Source organism: Catharus ustulatus, chromosome 3 (genome assembly GCF_009819885.2).
Source record: "Catharus ustulatus isolate bCatUst1 chromosome 3, bCatUst1.pri.v2, whole genome shotgun sequence".
Taxonomy (NCBI): domain Eukaryota; kingdom Metazoa; phylum Chordata; class Aves; order Passeriformes; family Turdidae; genus Catharus; species Catharus ustulatus.
Window position 1 is genome coordinate 61,008,232 of NC_046223.1, and position 19,335 is coordinate 61,027,566.

A 19,335-nucleotide genomic window follows, 5' to 3' on the forward strand; every position below is an offset into this window, starting at 1 on the left:
AAACCCTTGCGTCATGAATCCAGCAACTTGCAGGAGGCTGTGTAAAAACAGGCGTTCTTGCTTGGTCTACCAATCTTATCAACCTATCGTGAATGCCCCGGGCCGGGTGTGCATGCCCCGGGCCGGGTGTGCATGCCCCGGGCCGGGTGTGCATGCCCCGGGCCGGGTGTGCATGCCCCGGGCCGGGTGTGCATGCCCCGGGCCGGGTGTGCATGCCCCGGGCCGGGTGTGCATGCCCCGGGCCGGGTGTGCAGCGCAGCCCGGCAGCCTTGTGGCGAGCCCGGCACTCTGGCGGCCCGCGCGGGCGGTCGCGGTGGCTCGGGGCCCGGGGCGCGGCGCCGCTCCCGCAGGCCGGGCATGCTCAGTGCTGCTGGCTGAGCCCGCGGCCGCTCTCACACGGGCGGCGGGAGGCGCCGCTGCGGCCCCATGGGCAGCCGGGCGGCGGGCGGCGAGCAGCCCCCAGGTGCGAGGCGCGGCGCCCCGCGTTTCCCTGCCGGCACGGCCGGGCCGGGGGCAGCAGGTTTTCCGCGGGCTGTGGCCGGGAGCGGGAGCGCAGGGAGCGGGCCGGGTGTCTCGGCGGGGCTGTGCCGCTGAGGTGCAGCGGGGAGCTCCGGCTGCAGCCCCAGCGCCTCCGGGGCGCGCTGCGGGCGGCTGCCGGCACCTGCACCGCGGCCAGGTCTGCGCTCCTGCACGGGGCGAAAGGCAGCACGGCTCCACTCCGTTCTCAGAGCCCGGAAGGGTACAAGTGTTGTGTGGGTTTTAATTTTCCAACCTAGTCGGTAAGCTGTTCCCCTCTGTCAGCTTGTAATACTCTATTAATATTTATATTTTGTTTTTTTAGATGATGGCGTGTCAGAAGCAGCTGGTGAGGCATCAAGGCGGCTTACCAGAGATCAACTTTTTACATTAATTTCAGCAGCTTCTATAAATTTCAGTTCAATGATGTGTTACTCAATCCTGGGACCCTTTTTCCCTTCAGAGGTAAACAAACAGCTTAGTCAGCTACTCTCTTCATTACTTTTTTGCATGTTGAAACTTCTAGAAATACCTTGAACTCCATGGGATATTTATGGCTGGCTGTAAGCTCCAAGTTACAACCTTTCAGTTATGGGAATTCAGTGACAGCATGAGGCTGGTGTAGCTACAGTGCATAAAATGGTAACCTGGATCTTGTCCATGGACTAACCTTCCTTATGATTGCAGAGCAAACTAATGAGATGAGATAGAAGTCAAAGTGGATTCTTGGAGAAGTGAAATAACTTTTTGCTCAGTGTTGCCTACTATTTTTGTAGAGCTGAGATTAAACTCTGCCGAAGTCCTGACTTGCATTTCTGTGCCATAGCCACTCAATGACTTTTCATTTATAGCTTCCTCTATTAACTCATTCTGGGCCATCATTAACTCTGCTAACTTCCTGACCTAGGAAGGGGAAAAAAAGCCCTCTGCTTATGTTGATCGAATACAGTATTTAAATATAGGATGGAAAAGATAGTCGTGGTGCCTTTGCAGCAGAAATGTATTTCTCTCATGACTAAATTGTTATCAAGTATTTACAAAGAAATACTATTTTTGTCTCAATATTTCTGTGTACTGCTTGTGCCCAAGTGAGTGTCTTTGGCCAGCTAAATAAGTAAAAAATTGTCTGGTGCTTGTTATGGGGTCGTGTGTCGTAGTGAAGATAACAGATATCTCTGCTTACTGCCCTCTCACTGTCCAGGGATCAAAGTTTTGTAGTTAGTGCCCTCGCACACCAACTGAAGCCACCTTTATATAGTCTGGATGCCTTTTCAGAAAATAACACAAATTTCCATTCACTGGCAAATTAACATTGCTTTTCTCTTGATGATGTATTAGAAGTGCAACATGTCTTTAAATTGTATTGTTGCCTTATGCCTTTGAGAAAAGAAATTGTTTTCCAACTGCATTAATAGAGAATAAAAAAGATTTAAATGTGCAAGGCATGAATGTTATTCACCTCAAGAGTTTGACTGTGTATTTACATAGTTGTGATCTTTTTTTCAGGCAGAAAAAAAAGGTGCCAGTAACACAATTGTTGGCCTGATTTTTGGATGTTTTGCTTTGTTCAATTTCTCGACTTCTTTAATATTGGGAAATTATGTAAGTATAATTGAAGCTGTAACTTTTTTCTCTGATGACACAAGTTGGTACATGAAGATAGTTCTGCAAGCCTGAGAAAAGAGATGTCTCTTCAGTAGAGCTCCTGCAATTTTCTGTCTGCAGTAGCTGGAGTCTGACCAGTCAGTCTGAATGTGATCTAAGTCTTGTTAGTGTTCTTGTGATGTTCCTGAGAGTAGCATAGGGCAACGGAAATGTAACTGTTTTGTTTCTCTGGGTAACTGTTCTCTTTGCTTTCAAATAATCTGATGATCAATTCTGCTTTCTAGGACCTTCTTTCTCCCACTCCCTTATTTTATTTGTTGCAGTTACTTCTATACTGTTTGGTTTTGGTGACATTCTTAAGATGTTTTGTTTTTGTTTCATTTTTTCTTTAGTTAGCTGCATCTCCTTTTCTGGTTTTTTTTTTTTTTGGTTGGTTTTTTTTAACATTTGCTCCTGTTATGACTCTGCTGCTTAACTCAGTTTCTCCTTCAACTTCATTCTATAGTAATATGAGAGAAATGTCCCCAGTTCTTGTAACTTGAACTTTCCCACAGATTAAGGATTTTTTCACATTGAAGGAATCACAAATTATGTAAATATTTGTTTGTTTATGTGTTGGAGCACTGCTGTCTATGCATTATTTGCTAGGGCTGCTCAGGATCATTCCCTAAGCTGGGGCTTCTGCAGAGTCAAAATCGTCTCTGTCTTTGGCTGAGCAGCCTCTTTGCTAACCCTGTCATGAGTGCTTTTCTCTGGTGCTGAGGTAGCTCATAAAGAGTCGCATAGGGGCCAATATTAAGTCCAGGTCTTGGTGCCTGTATTGGCATTCAACTATGGCACAAGCCTCACCAAGTACTTTACAGGAGAGAGAGCGAGTCTGCCATCCTCACTGCAGACAGCTGAAGTGAGCATCAATACACCTGGACAGTGCAGCAATCAGAGATCCTGAGGGTTTCAGTGAAACTCGGCAAAACATGGGCTTTAGTAATAATGGCTGAAAGGCAGGGACTTTGTTCAGGCCTGAACAAAAAAGGAGACTGAAATACCTATTGTCTTTAGGGGAATTGCAGCATGGAATTAGAAGCTCAGTTGTACTTTGTTGCAGGATTGAGTTTGCTTTATGGCATGCTTCCCATCTTCCTTCATTCTTGTGAGAGAGTCTGAAATGAAGGAAGGTGGGATCCTTCCCTGATGATGAGTGGGGAGGCCTGCAAGTGCCATGCTTCCCATGCCAAAGCTTTGTATTGTTAAGGGTTGTCATAAATTTGCTTGAAAACCAGCTTGCATTGACTGTCAGTAGCCAGATACGTGATGGGTATTGCTGGCCTTGCCTCAGTGATAGTGCTGGAGGGGAGGTTTGGGAACAAACTTTCTGCTTGTTTGTAATGAGGAATGCTGCTGTAACCTGCTGCTCTGCAGAAGCTGCAGCATTGTCTTACCTTTCTAAAACTGGGTTAAGTCACTTAACTGTTCAGAGCATTTTTAGGTTCATTATTGAATGAAGGCACACCAGCAGAAGCAATGTTTCCCAATCTTTTAGCTACAGGTGCTATAAAGTTGCCATAATTTTTTGATTTCTTAACAGCAACTTACGTTGAAAATTTTTGATCTTTCCTTGAAGCACCAACATGTAAAAATGGTGTTTATTTTACAGCTTTCACAAATTGGAGCAAAATTCATGTTTGTGGCAGGGATGTTTGTTTCAGGATGTGTGACCATTCTGTTTGGGTAAGTAATTTCTGTTGCTTGGTTTTGTTGCATTTGTCTTCTGATCATTTTCATCCATATGAAAAGATGGACACGAAACAAAAGTAGAACCTCTTGGGCATCTTTTATGTGGTTAGGCCTTCTTACTTCTTGCATCTTTATCTACCTCTTGTAAAGCAGAATGAACACTGCTCCCTTTCACTAGGTTTCAGAGTCTGTTTACTATTTTGAAAGCAGAGTAGGTATGTTCTGTCTACTTAAGTAGTTCATGGACAGTGAGAAGCCTGTCAAAGGGCAACAATAAGAAAACTATTTCTGCATAATGTTTTAATTATTCTTTTCTTAAAAATATTTGGCTTAGATGGGAAGCTTTACCTGACAGGTGGACAGGCTAAGTCACTAATTTTAACAAAATAAATGCTTTATTAACAGTGAAGGAATCTCTTATTAGTTGGTTCTAACACATTGCATCAGACTGCCTGCACAGGTGCTTGGAAAAGCTATGAGATACAACAATGGTGGCATTGGAGTTTTTCACAGGTTACAGTTTTCATGCTTTTTTCATTGCCAAGCAATGGGGAAAAGGAGAAAGCTGCCAGAAATAGTTTGGTAGAGTTTGAATGATTTCAGTGATGTGGTTCAAAGATAAGTGGTTGTCCTAGAGTGACTTTATGATTCTTGTATCCCCAGTCATCTATTTGGTTTATATCAGATATTAAGTTCTGCACCTTCAAGACTGGTTCCAAGAGCAAAGAGAGGAAAACAAAAATGCGCAGTTTGTTTTCAGACAACCACACTTGCTCCCACGCATTCCTTGTCATAGACTGTGTTGTCTGCAGCACGGACAACACAAAAGAGCTCTCCTTTACTCTTAATTAGTTTTTAGCTAGCTAAAGCAAAAAAGTTCCCCAGACTGTGATTTTCTTTTTCTTGGAACTGATTGGCTTTGCTCTGGACTGAAAACTCAGAACACCAGGAGTTCACACCTGTGGCTCACTGGGCTCAGGATGCAGCATTTTCCAGAAAAGGAGTGACTGATAAGAGACTGAGTGAGCCGAGCTACACCCCACGACAGGGAGTTATGAATTGCCATCACTTCAGTACAGTGAGAAGTTTTATTGTTTAATATTATTCTTTTTTTTTTTCTGCTTGTTAAACACACAGTTTTTTTCCACTTTTCTCCAATGAAATCTTTTCCCAAACCAGCAGGGAAAAGGGCCACTTGAATCTACTTTCTAAAAACCCCTTTAGAGGTTTCCTCCCAAATTTGCCTTAAACCAGGACGGTGGTAATAGAAAGCATTGAGGGTCTTGTAACTGTGTCTTTTAATGAGCAAGAAATTGTGTTCTTGGGCCTTTAGTAGATGGCTTCTTCCATCCTGTGAGATGTCCAATTTACTGTTGGGATTTTTCTTTTCCAGAATGCTCGACAAGGTGCCAAGTGGCCCAATGTTCATCAGTTTCTGCTTTTTAGTAAGAGCAATGGATGCAATAAGCTTTGCAGCAGCAATTACAGCATCGTTCTCAATCCTTGCAAAGGCATTTCCCACTAATATAGCTACTGTCCTGGTAAGTTCAGACAGCAGTGTTACAGCTGAGTACCAGCAGCCTAAAATCAAGAGTAGAAAATCTGTTGTCTCTTATGCAGGCTTATTTGAAATAATCATGTAATGTTTGTTTGTAATCTAGAATCACAATCCTAGAATGAGTTTAGACTTTAGCAAAACTTCGGTTAGATTTAAATTAAGCAGTATATATTAGCTGCTTGTGCTTTGAAGACAGCTGACCATTAGTGGCAGTAATTATATCTTCTGTGAAAATTAAGACAAAATACTAATAAAATATTAGTACAACTTTTAGTGACTACTTCAACGTGGATAGGAAGGATCTGTGTGAATTCATTTAAAAAATCGTAAATTGATTCAAAAGGTGGTGTTGATTTAAATGAAAGCTGCAAAACTTTAATAGTTTTGGCTTAATTTTTCTAATCTCTTGATAGAAACTATGTATGAAAGATGAGAGCTAGAATTTCTTGAAATTTGGAGGGCAGTGTTTCTGATTATCAACAATTCATTTCAGGCAGAGATATTGCCCTTTTTCAGTTGGGGTTTTAAGGTGTTAAAAGTTTTGTGTTTAATAAAATGCTGCTTTTTCTGTCTGTTTTTCAACACATTCTGGTTTTCAGTTCGTATATATTCTGTGAGAAATAACTGGGTTAAATTTTAATGACTGAACAAATGCTGAGAACTTACTTAAGAACATTTAATAAAATCAGAAAACTTGCTGCTTTTATTAATATTGTTAAGCTAAGTACTTCTATAAATAAATATATATCTATAAGAATATGTCTTTCTAACTAAAAAAACCTCCTAAGTTGTATCAGCAGTGATTAGCTGACCTTTTCATTGGAGAGCAATTTATATATTACAATCAAGTTTTGGATTTATTCAGTCAATAAGGTTAATGTTTCCTATTTGCAAATTTTAAAATGTAATTTGAATAGCTAAGTAAAGTAACATTGACTTAAAGGGACTTAGTTACCCGTTTCATAATCAGAATTAAAAGAAATTCTGTTACGGTAGCACAAGTAACCATGATGCATGGCTGAAACGGTGGTGAAGGTCACCTCTAGACCAGAATCAGAAATGCTCCACAGCTGTGGGTTGGTACCTGCCTTTGTTTAAAATCTAGAAAGGGTGCTGTAAAAAGACAGGTGACTTCTAAATGTTTGTCTTTTTACTATGTTGTACACTCCAGTGTCTTGTTCTGCATGAAAATAAGACTTCTTCATATTTATTAATGTAGGTTTAGTGTCCTTCATGGTGGATGTGATGGAGAGTTCTTTTTACTGTGAGCTCTGAGGCAGGAGGCAGAAGAAAGAGCTGATTGTTTGAACAAGGTGCATCCTAATTTAAAATTGAAGCCTGAAGGAGTGGATGAGTTTTTTTTAGCCTGGCCCTCTATTGTTCTTCTTGATAGTGCTAGATGCTGAAAAGCATCTTTCCTCTCCCTATCATTTTGGTACCATTTAGGAAGTTTTCAGCCTTTCTTTTACTTGCTGGGTACCCTAGAGGGTATATGAGGAAGCTATTAAATATAGGCACATTAGCCTTGTTGAAGTGGGATGTTGAGCATCTGTCATGTGATCCCTCTGTGGGAGGAGATAAGGACTTCAGAACATAAAGCAGTCTCACTTCTCTTACAGTGTCAAGTTTATACTCTGATCTGTACTGCTGCAGTGTCTCAGCTTCCCCGCCATGGCCTCCCCACATCATTAATTTAGAAGGGCTAAATGATGTACAGCTCTAGATCATATAAATTATTTGAACCAAAGTCTCACAAATCAAATACTTTTTATGGTTGTTGACCAACAAAAGTGAAACCATCATCTGGATGCAGTGATGTTAATGACCATTCTACATAGTCATAGTTTTTCAGAATGTTTCAAATCTGTCTGAAAATTTTGTAACTTACTAGTCGTATGTTGTTACTAGTTATTTTCTTTGCTAGGAAAGAAAAAGGTTGCAGCCCTAGACTGATCTAGTGTAGAGAATTTGGCTTTTGCTGACTCTGCCCTTTTCAGGACATTTGACTATTCTGACTTGTATCAGTAAAATTAAAGATGAGGATGATTTCCTGGAGTATCTTTCTGGGTTCTGGAAGTTATCAAAACTTTTATCTGTAAGCAGTTATTACCACCAGCTCTTAATGGTGGTCTAAGCATTGATTAATCAAGTGTTGAGGCAGATATTGACAGTGGTGACTATGATGTTGTAGCACAAGATGTATCTGTATTACTGTCCTTATACAAATTAGTATCTTATAAAAGATACCAGATTATTAAATTATATTCAAAACAATCTGAATTGTCCCCATTGCAGTTCCATTATTTTTTTCTACCTCTGGGGAGTGAGTCCAAGAGAAAACTTTAACTTGGCATATGTACTTAATCCCATGAGAAAATGTCCCCTCTGAGTAGGTTTGTTTAGATCCCTTCCTTCAGGCTGGAGTGTAATGGCAGGTGGGAGAGGTGATCCCTTCAGCCTGAGTTGTCCTGTGGATGCTTTCTGCCACTGGAGCATTTACCTTGCCTAAAGACTGAGATCTGTTCGGTGACAGCAGCGTTGTGAATGCTGCAGTACAGGTGGTTCCCTGTAGTGAAGCAAAAGAGGTCATGGCTGTCACACACATAACTGTGGAATTCCTTGTGCTATCCCACCCTGTGAAGGTCACTACTAGCTCTTGTCCTAGCAGTGCAGTGTCTTTCTTTTCACTACCCTGGATATGTTGTGCTGCTCCTCAGACCCGTGGCTTGCTTTGTATTGTTGCATTGTATTTTCTCAACATCCTTATCTTGTTTCTGCTTGCTTTTTCATCCTTTAGGGCAGCCTTGAAATTTTTTCAGGACTTGGACTGGTGCTGGGCCCACCTTTGGGTGGCTTTTTGTATCAATCATTTGGTTATGAGATCCCTTTTATCACACTGGGATGCGTAGTGTTGGCTTTGGTGCCTGTGAATATGTGCATATTGCCAAAATATGGTAAGCATCCTTCTACCTGCTTCCTTCACTCACCTTAACTTCTCATGTACTTAAGTGTCTTTAAAAAAGAATCAGCTTCTGAAGTCTGGTTCAAGTCAGAGGGCAAAACTCCAGTTGAATTAGCTGATCATCTTAATCAGGCCCATGATTAATGCTAACCTAAATTCATGAGATGGCCTGAAATTAGAACAACTCCTCATGCCCATTTCTGCAAACAGTAGGAACTTTTTATGGAAGTGAACTAAAATATAATTCTGTTTTCTTTTGTCTTAGATTTAGGGCTTGTAAAGGACGAGTTGTGTCTGCTTCCTATAGGTTTGTCATTGCAGCTACTTGAAGAAAAGCTGGATACAGATTTTACCTAAAACAGGAAAACTCAACATGTTTGAGGAGTTAACAGTGGAGGGGGAACTAATTATAGGGAGAAAAAGAAGTGTTTATTTGTACTGAGCAATGCAGGATCTGATTAACATGAAAGAATGTTAAAGTTAATAAAGGAGGGGTTTATTGAAGTGATGGAGGTCGTATAAATCTATTAAATTTTAGATGATCCTGCTTGGACAGAAAACTAGCTTAAAGGTAAGTCCTCATGAAAGAGGACTGTAATTGTAAGGTTACAGTTCTGTTATTCTTTTCTAGAGAAAAAAAAAGCTAGTAACTTTGAAATGCGTCTTTAAATTTTTTATCCTTTAATATGAAAACCATAGAAAATAACTTCAAGGGTATTGGCCTTTAGAAGAAACTTACAAAGATTAACCATGTGTTGCTACTTCTGGCTTTCTCCCCTGACCTCCCCAAGCTCTGAAATCATCATGATATCACTGCCAATTTGGAAGTATGTTACATAAATGTTAGCTCTGAGCTGGTGGATGCTAATGCTTGAACTTTTAGTCCTTTGTATACTTTGAGACTACATTCAGGTATTACAGGAGAAACACCATCTGGAAGAGGCCTGACTTAAAATTCCCATATAACCATAACATCTGAAAGAAGTTTTCTGGAGTACAAATTGAACATGTTGAAGTACAATTAGTTTCTAAAAGCACTTGGATAGATCTCAGTTGATAAATAGCAATCTTTTTATCTTACTCTGTTTCTTTTATTAACTATGAATTGTTCATATATGGGTTCATGTATTAAGCTGAGACATATCCATGAAGATTTAATTGTATAACTGCTAGCAGAGAAGCAAATACTTTTTTCACATAGTTGGAGTAATACATGCTTTAGTTCTTTTCAAGCTGGGGATTTACAGGAATCTAAATTGTATACTTTCCTTCTTCACTTACCAAATTTTGTTTTGTACTGTAAAAATAGTATAGCATGTTATAATCAACTATTAGCTTTCATCTGTTGTGCAACAGGAGTAAGAGGACTAAAAAAAGGGAAATACTATTTCTTTTCTAAAGCAAGAAGATCAGTCATGAGCTTATGCTGCTGAAAATAATGCATTTTTACACCCTCTTCTATTGAAACAGATTCGACTCCTAGGAAGGAATCCTTTTGGAAACTCATTCTTCTGCCAAAAGTCTTAATACTCTGTCTCACTATATTTTCTCTAAGTGCATGCTTGGGTTTTTTGGATCCCACAATGTCTCTGTTTATCCTGAAGAAGGTAAGTCCTGCTAACATTCAGTGAAGTATTGACTTTGTAAATAGTAAGTAACTGGTTATAAGTGTAAATATCCTTAACAAAATTGAGTTTCATCCAGTTAATGCTGCTTTAGTTAACTGTTGTATGAATTCCAAATAACCTGATTTCTACGGTACTGATAATATCAATTGCACCACCTCTTCCTGCTGGTCTTGATAATTTTGAGAATGAAGAAATGTAAGGCCTTTTAAGATGCGCTTTCTCCAATTCAATGTCTGTCAACTGCAAAGTACTGTCTTTTAATAGGGCATAGAAACTGCTTTTGTAAAAAAGGGACTTTTTCTTCCTTCCTGAAATCAAATTCTTGGAAGCTGCTGCAGTCACTGACAGTGTTATATCTCTTGATGTGAACCCCTTTAAGATTATGTTCCTAGGTGAAATTAAGCAGTGGTCTTTGAGGGCTTTATTTATTAATTGTTTTTCCAAGGGGTAATGTTTCACAGGTGGCTGTGCTACTTTTTGTCTGCCCAGTCTGTACTTTGAGCTCTTGACCAGGGTGAAGGTGACTTGACCTCTTTCATCAGTCCATCTCCAAGGAGGGGTCTGAAATTATCCCACTGTAGAATCTGTGCTTCTATGGCTCTCCTGCTTTCCCTGTGCTCTGTGCTGACAGATACTTGCTGTGAAAGGGCTGTGGCCCTCTTGGCAGGTATTCTAACCACTAAATTAGAGCTATTATAATGTATTTGCATGGTAAGGAAATAGTGAATATTTATGTAATCTATACCACATGAAACATCTTGGAATACATTCTAACGCTTAGTTAAGGCACTTATTTGAGAAACTAAGATGCTTTTGATTAATTTACATATTTTGTTTCAATGCAGAAATATGTGTTTGTATTAGGAAAATGTGGGCTTCAGGGTGTTAGCAAAAAACTTCTTATTCCTTCTCATAAAAATCATTCTTATGCTGAAAAGTTGGAATTGAGTTTTATGGTATTACTTACTTTTAAGATGTGCTGATTAACAATGGATGAATACAGTACTTAGGCTTTTCTAATGCAAATAAAACTAAAGATTGGAGAGGTAGAGACTAAATCCATTGAAATTTCACTGTCTGAAGTGTCTGTTTCAAGTGTGTCAGATTGTAATGTTAGAGTTCAGGGTGCTGGTGTAGGGATCATAGTATAATATTTCTTCCTGATATTATTTAGACTTTGTAAGAATACAGTTGTGTCATGTGTTTCCACCACTCCAAGCTTAAAAAGTGTTGTGAAAGCAGTGAAACTGAAGCTCTGGGGATAATTTCAAATACTTGAAAAACCTCTGTATGTTATCAGTAAAATACTTAAAATTGCGCATTTCAGTATTTTGACTTAATGTATAATCCTTGGATTATCTTTCAATGAACATAGCATATACGGTTTATCTTGGTTTTTCTTTTATTTGTCTTCTTTTCCATAGTTCAAACTCCCAACTGGTTATGTGGGCTTGGTGTTCCTTGGTTTGGCACTCTCGTACTCCCTGTCTTCTCCCCTCCTTGGACTCTTAAGCGACAAACTGCCGGTGAGTCCTGCCCTGCTGTGTTTTCAGGGTTACTAAAGCACTCCATTCATTTGCCAAAAGGTGAGGGACAAGAGAGGTAGGCTTGGTCATGTACATGCACCCATTGCTGCCATATGGAAGGTCTCTTTTGCAAGGTCCAGGGTAATTTAAGAATGTCCAAGTCAATAAAGGAAATCAGACAAGCAGCTGAAGTGTGCGGAGCTTTTCTAGTGGACTAAACACAATATTTCTCCAAGCAAAATGAAATAGAGAGTGGGAAAATATGTCCCAGTTATCCATGCTTTTAACTACATTTAATTCTGTTAGCTTTTGGGGAGTAAAGAGTTTTGGTTAGCCGTATTGACTTTATCTCTTAAAAAGCATAATATCCAAATCAGATCAGCTCAGTGGGCTGCCTATCTTTTAGCCTGGTCCTTTAGTTCTTAACAAAAGCATAGAAAGAAACTTTGACAGTGGTACGTACACCTAAAACTGCCTGTTCAACAGTCAGTGCTAATTGATCAAGGAAACCTACACTTTGAATGCTGTGCCTGAAGGACAATGACAGTTTTCTGACACTTTTTTTCCTGACACAAACTAGTAATGCCCTTTGTACATGAGAATTACGTATAATCATAGAATGGCCTGGGTTGGAAGGAACTTAAAGATCATCGTGAAATGCTACGCGGTGTTTCTTATATTAAAGAAGATTAAGACCTAAAATACTTTGCTAGAAGGACCATTGCTGAGTATCCTGAAATCTCTGTACTAAGCTGCTGCTGCCAGTGATTGCATCTGGGGTGAGGAAACAAGAATTTATTGTTTCTTGATGTACATGATAAATTCCCAATTTTAAATTGCATAGCTTTTCCTTTTCTTGCACAGTACATCAGGAAGTGGCTGCTGATATTTGGAGACTTAATGACAGCAGTGTGCTTTTTCATGCTAGGACCTGCTCCTGTACTGCACATTGAAAGGTACTGTCTCTACCTGAGCCTGTCCCGTTATATGATGTTTTCAACCATTATCAAGTCTATAATTAGCAGCTCTGACCATGAAATAGGTTTGGTTTTTAACTTCTACCTTTGACCATGAAACGTGGTGTTTTTAGATGTGTAGCATGAGATTGTGAATGTAAAGCAGTGAAAGCATCTGAAATGGAGATTTTACATCTTCATAAAATACATCCTTTTCTTTTGCTTTTTACTGTTACTGTGCTTTTTATTTTCCTGCTCTCACAGTTTTGTGGCATTTCCAGTTCAACAAAAAAAAAGTTCTTATTTTGTCTTATTTTCCAAATTTTTCTATTTCATCAGTGTTTTTAAACTATTGGATTTATTTGCATGGCTGTGCAGCAGTACTGATTGTATTTCTCTTTGTATATAGCCCACTGAGAAAAGTGACATGTTATAGCTTTGTTTTCACTAACAAAGTAAAAACAATGTCTATTGCACCTGAATGCTGTAATGTCATATTTCTCAAGTTAACTCGCATCAGAACACTCTGCTACATTTACAAAACAATTACACAATCCTTTTGTCCTAGGTTAGATACTCTGTTAAAGTAATAGGCTTGTTAATGCATAGAACTCCTCCAAGGCTGCTAATTTTTAAAGATCATAGATTTGAAACTGGTGCGATTTCAACTTTAGATAATGGATTTGAGCTGGGGAGGAAAATAAATTAGTCTTTGAAATTCTTTATCTAAGTCTATTTGGTTGTAATATATTAGGCTACAAAATTTTAACTTCAAAATCCTTCACTTCTGCAACAAACCAAGTCTGGTGCTTGCACATAGGCATTGCTCGGTTAACCTCATCTATCTACCTGTTCCCTATATGCACCGCATAAAATGAACTGCATTTGATAAGAAAATATATAATTTGAGCACGAGTTTTTCATATTCTTTTACAAATAAGTCTTTTTTCTAAAGCATAGAACTGGATTTTTCAAGTATTAGTATTGGCCTAAAGACGTAGTTTACTGATCAGTCAGAGAGAGCTGATATAACAGCCTTAAGTCAAATGGAGTCCCTACTGGAAAGAGTCTTTAGCAGCTAACTTCTTGTAAATGTCTCTTTCAGTCAGCTGTGGATGTTTGTGCTAGTGTTGGTTGTGATTGGCTTTTCCCTTGGCATGAGTGCTATCCCAGTGTTTCCAGAGATCCTGCAATGTGCATAGTAAGTAACTCAGTCCAGCCCTTCTTTCATGTTACTGACACTAGGAACTTGCAACTGTTTTTCAGGGGTGAATGTGAATCATGGCTTTTTTGCCCTTTTTTGAGACAGAGGTGATAGTAACACTTAAATGCACTACTCCATTATCTTAGTTTTTTCTGACTGAGCAGCCCAGTCATTATCCTCCCCATATAACTTTGTAAATGTGTACCTCAGTAATGACCTAGAAGAGTCTTAATTTACTCGTACGTTCTTTTTGGAACAAGGTCTTTGCTTCTAAAAAACCACCTGTCACAGTTTCACACTTGCCATATAAAACATGGGGAATTGGTGCGATGGTGTGATCTTACTTGGGAGAAATCAGAGATGAGGAGTAGCACTGCAATCCTCCAGAGAGGCAGCAAAGAAGAATGTCTGGGTAAACAGACATTCTACCGCACACTTTTGCTTTTTAGCTGTTTATGTGGTGTGCAAACTAAAAGGAGGGGGAAACGTCTACAGTGAAAGGCTACAGATTGAGATGCAGTATGTATTGTACTTCTCTGACTGGTCTATTTTTCTGCAGTGAGAATGGATTTGAAGAAGGTCTGAGTCTTCTGGGACTGGTGTCTGGGCTCTTCAATGCCATGTGGTCCCTTGGGTAAGCGTACCTCTTTTTGTAAGCTATGAGAGTTCAACTGTTCCACACTGTTGCCACATGGAAATCTGGCTGTCACTGTTGACTGCCACTGTTGATTCAAAAGTTTCTTGCTTGACAAATGCCTGGTAAGCACCATCACTAAACAAAGCTTTTTACTCAACAAAAGGTAAAACTTTTGTTTTGACAATGCTCTGAACTTGTCTTTCTTGAAATATATTGCCCTGCATATCAAAAAACTGCAGTGATTAAAGTGGGTGTTTGCTTGTATTTGTGTGGTCCTTTTTCTTTTCACTAACATATCTAATGCTTAATACAGAGAGATGTGGACCTTAATTTTTTACAAAGCTAGGTCCACCCAGATGGAGTGAGCTAGATGTCTGCTCCTGGCTAATTCTGTTCTCCTTTTTCTATTTTCTACATTGCCTCCTTTTGTCTGGGGTAGCTTAATGTAGAATCTTCTTCTTAAGTCACAGCAATTCTTTAACTCAAGGTCATCATTCCAGAGATAAGTGAGAGGTGGTACTGGGTGAGTGACCCTTCAGAGCTGTCACTCAGTGGGAAGTGACAGAGTGTCCCTATTGGCAGCCACTTACAGGAAATTTTTATCTGTCCTTGTAGTCCTCTGTGGCTGCAGGTGTGTTCCAGTGGCACAGATTTGCACCATCTTTTTTCCAGGATCCAGCTGTCTGGCAGTCCTGTTTATTTGGTATAGGGTTCAATACAGACACAGGTAGTATAAGTTTATGCTGCTATCAAGCCTGGTTTTATAATATAACTTGCTTCCAGGATGTCTCTCTAGTTTTGCATAGTTTTGTCCCTTTCTGTCGTGAGACACCATATAATGGAAGACCTTTCATAAAGAGACAGCTGCTCTGTAATCTTTATGACCTGCAGTTTGAGATAGGCATGAAGGTGCAGGGCAGTTACACATATCTCAACCTTGCAGTCACTGTGTCTGTCCCATTGTGCCTCCCCACCTGCTTATATTCATCAGACCTTTGTCTTAAAGATTAGAAACTTTGTGTTTTGAAGGATGTGACTTTGAATTTATCTTATGATAGAATTGATCAGTGTAGGTGTTTTCTTGGAGCATGGTCGTTAGTGGGGTCTCTCTACTGAAAAAGACTGCTTTCAGCTTTCTGATGTGGATCCTATTTCCAGATAAGGAGGTAATAAGATTTATTGAGGCCTTGGAAAACAACAAATTCATACTTACTGTGGATTTTAGGAAAGTTAGGTCTGTGGAAGAAAATCTCTTTGTTGTCAAAGGTGAGAGTCTATGAAGTAAGGCCACAAAACCCAATAAAACAGTTTTCTGAGAATTTGGTATGTAATCCTTTGTGCCTGGGATGCCAATACCTGATTTTGATTTGATGCAGGGCATTTGTAGGTCCAATTCTTGGAGGATTTCTAAATGAAGAGCTGGGTTTTGAGTGGGCCGCGGCTATCCAAGGAGGATGGCCACTGTTAAGTGTACGTAATTAAAAATTTTTTATATCTATTTCAGTTATGAGCTATTGCATAAGGTGTTTTAATTACTACAATTGTAACTCACTGTTTCCTCAAAGGGTCTTGCAACTGGAATATTTTATATCATTGAGGCAACAAGGAAAAGGTATGCTGAGATATATATTCTTTATTTTTCTTGCAATCATATAAAGCAACCTTTGAAATCTGTGCTTGCATTTTTTCTTCACTACCAACCTAATAACGAATGATAAGATAAGCAATAAAACATTGTGTAAATAATTTGTCTGTATAGTTTCCTGAATCCCTAAACAGACAGCTAAACTGGGCAATGTCTATTCTATACAAGCAGCAGGACTGTGGCATTAATGAGCAAACGCTAGAGATGATTCCTCCTGAAGGATGTGTGTGAGCAGGAATTGGTTGGATGGTCACAGCAGACAGCAGTGGTCAATGGCTCAATGACCAGACACAGACTAGTAATGAGTGGTGTCCCTCAGGGGTTCTGCCTTGGCACCAGTACTGTTTAGTATCCTCACCAACAACTAAAAGAACGTAGATTCAGACTAGGTATGAGGAAAAAATTTTTACAATAAGGGTAGTGAAACACTGGACCAGGTTACCTAGAGAGGTAGTGGATGCCTTATCCCTGGAAGCATTCAGGTGGACATGGCTCTGAGCAACTTGGTAGTTTAAGATGTTCCTACTCAGGGCAGGGTAGGTGACCTTTAAAGGGCCCTTTCAATCTGAACCATTGTATAACCGTGGGAATGAACAGTATATGTTCTGTGCAGTAGTAGGAAACCAAAACCAGTGATCCATGTAGCTCTTTGCATGTAATGTGCTTTTTTGCCTATTATGTTGGTATCGCATACAAGCATCTAGGGAATATAAAAATCTTTATCTCTCCTCTTCTTTTCCTTATGCAAACAGTTCAAGTTCCAGCCTGCAAAATCCTCCTGGAGATAATGAAGAAAGGACTCGTCTGATAGGCAATGAAACATAGTCAGACATACTTTCAGTTCTCTGTTTGCTATTGGGGTTTAACCTACTATTGAGATGACTGGCCTTAAGAGTGCTTCATTATTCTGGAGCTGGGACATGATCCCGTAGTGAACAACCAGTTGTGGTTTAATTGTAGAGGCATTACTGTTTTGAAACACTAAACATTGACTGCCTTTCTTTTGGAAGTTCTCCTAAATGATGAGTAACCCTCAGCTGTCAGCCTCTTTAATTGTGTTCCATGTACAGTGCAACACTGTATGTGAAAATGATGTATTTTCAAATGTCTGGTTTCCATACTTCTGTATGCCGTGCATTATTCTATATTTTGGTACCATGATTTTCTGTACTTTTTTAAAGGAAGTTCCTTATCTTGTAAAAACAGAATTTGAAATTATAAAGGACTAAGCACAATACTGTTTTCAATAAAGCAACTTTTTTTCTAAGTTTTGTAAATTTTCTTAGCCAATAAGAGTCTAAAATATTTCTTATCTACCAGCACTTGTGTTATCATGAGAATGCCTGAAAATGAGACACAAAAAATAATAAAAATTTGCTATATCTACACAGAAAAAAACTGATCTTCACTCCTGGGGGAAACTTGGCACCTGGTGTATACACTGATGTACACACACAAAAGATAGATGCATGTTTGTATTATATATGAAGACTCAGCTTGGTAATTGTGAGGATTTATTTTGCTAATAAATGCTAGCTGGAATATTTGTACTAATTGCTTCTGCAACAGCAAACATATCAGGAGTCTAGGGCTACTATGGGGAAAAAAAAACCATATTTCCTCACCTCTTCCAATTGCTCATCTAAAGATATTCAGGAGGAACTGAGACAAGGACAGTGCTGACAAACTCGCAGATTTCTTGACCTTGGTTGTGGCAAAAGTCTTAATTTATCATTGAGCCCATTGCTGGCTCTTAGAAGGGGTTCTCTGTGGTGGCTTTTTTCCCATAAATTAGAAAAGTGGTCTGTCCTAGCAACTTCCAGTCAGTTACTTTTGTGAATAGTTCCTACCTTTTACATAGGAAATACTTCTTTCTCTGCCAGATCTCTTTCGGACTAGAAAGAATAACTGCTGAGGTATCCAAGTGAGCTGTGAAACTTCAGGGTGCCAAAGGGCAGGCTTCCCCATGGAACATCTTTATAATAGATTCCTTTCCTTTTTGTATCAGATGTTAGACTTCACTGAAACTGGGAATGTGCACCTCAACTTACTAGGAAATGCTGACCATGCTAGTGCTGGTGATGAGCCAGGTGAGAAGAAGCTGAGAGGACTAGAGTTGGATGCAAGATACAGATCTGTAGATATGAGGCTCATTTTGTGCAATTTGTTCACTTACCTGATGTGTGCTGTTAGGACTTGAGTGGGGCCAGAAGACCAAAAAGAGCACAAATGTCACTGAAATTACTGAGCTGCCCTACAATGTGTGAACTTCACCAGACCACCAGTAGAAACTAGACAGGCTAAACTAACCCCTCTAACAGAGCTGTGAGGGCTTCTGTGGGAAGCTAAGCCACCCCCTTGTTAGTGCTGCACTTATCTCATGCAGTGGCAGGTCTAAATACCAACCTGCCACTACTGACACAGCTGTAGAAGCTGTAATGGGCAGACTGTGCCAGGTATAGCCACACTACAATTGGCTGGACCAGGGCAGCCCTGAGCAGGAGCCCAGTGTGGCAGCACTGAGCTTAGGATCATCTACCTGTCTGCCTTCCACAGGCAGGCCTGCACCCTTAGGTTTGGGCAGTGCTGGTCTCTGCTGGGATTTTCCAAAGTTGTTTTCCTGCTGGGACTCAGGCTTGGCTTAAGCTCTGTCACTACAGCCTGGCTGTCTCACAAGTCTGGCAGGTGATGCATTTCTTTGGCTGCAGCACAGTGCTGATTTCTTTGCCACAGTGTAAGGCAGAATTGCTCAATGCTGGCAGCTCTCTTGCCTTTAATATTGTGAGATGTTCCAGGCAGGGTCATTGCATCTCCGGGTGTCACTTTTCAGCCACCCTGAGGAATGAATTCCCAGGTTTTATGGGACTTTCTCTTTTTAAAGCCCACTGCCTTTGCCTGCCTGTGACTTTGTCTTGCTTCAGGCTCCAGACATGGGGCTTCCTGAAACCTGTGGTTCTGCTATGCTTTTGGTGCCCTCTGCTCTGGGTGCCTGTGCCCTGGACACAGATTTAGCAGCTGTCTATGAGCACAATGTGGTCTTGCAAGAGGCCATTGAAGTGCCAGTTTCTCCTGAGGAGGCCATGATGCTGATGGAGAAAAATACTGCAATTTTGGAAGCAACCATCAAGGAAGCAGCTAGACAGGTATTATAAGGTCATTAGAGAATTTGTTTGAGTAAACACTGACCATTTTTTATTGTCTTAATGGTGTTTGTATGTTGGTACCAGGGTGCCCATATCATTGTGACTCCTGAAGGCGACATTTGTGGATGGGTATTCACAAGGGAAACAATATACCCTAATATTGAGGATATCCCAGACCCACAGGTGAGCTGGATTTTGTGTGCTCACCCTGGAATATATCA

General features: G+C 40.1%; 1 protein-coding gene across 2 annotated transcripts; it reads left to right on the top strand.

Moving 5' to 3' along the window:
- The first annotated feature begins 410 nt into the window (after nucleotides 1–410).
- On the top strand, nucleotides 411–17,719 carry SLC18B1 (solute carrier family 18 member B1). 2 transcript variants are annotated; one of them, XM_033054550.2, is made up of 14 exons: nucleotides 411–463; nucleotides 842–981; nucleotides 2,023–2,118; nucleotides 3,776–3,849; nucleotides 5,249–5,396; nucleotides 8,211–8,367; nucleotides 9,846–9,982; nucleotides 11,428–11,529; nucleotides 12,394–12,485; nucleotides 13,591–13,686; nucleotides 14,249–14,323; nucleotides 15,703–15,796; nucleotides 15,892–15,938; nucleotides 16,724–17,715. In XM_033054550.2, the coding sequence occupies exons 1-14, from the start codon at nucleotides 427–429 to the stop codon at nucleotides 16,794–16,796; spliced, it is 1,368 nt and encodes a 455-aa protein (XP_032910441.1). In that variant the 5' UTR covers nucleotides 411–426; the 3' UTR covers nucleotides 16,797–17,715. The 2 variants fall into 2 exon arrangements, with proteins under 2 accessions (XP_032910441.1, XP_032910442.1); XM_033054551.1 differs by lacking the exon at nucleotides 15,892–15,938 and having other exon boundaries at nucleotides 16,724–17,719.
- Nucleotides 17,720–19,335: the final 1,616 nt, after the last annotated feature.

Excerpts from the sequence above, each read along its gene's own strand:
- SLC18B1 (XM_033054550.2), top strand. The coding sequence starts at position 427 with ATGGGCAGCCGGGCGGCGGGCGGCGAGCAGCCCCCAG. Across the intron at positions 5,397-8,210 it reads CTAATATAGCTACTGTCCTG|GGCAGCCTTGAAATTTTTTC; the intron begins GTAAGTTCAGAC and ends TTCATCCTTTAG. Across the intron at positions 13,687-14,248 it reads GAGATCCTGCAATGTGCATA|TGAGAATGGATTTGAAGAAG; the intron begins GTAAGTAACTCA and ends ATTTTTCTGCAG.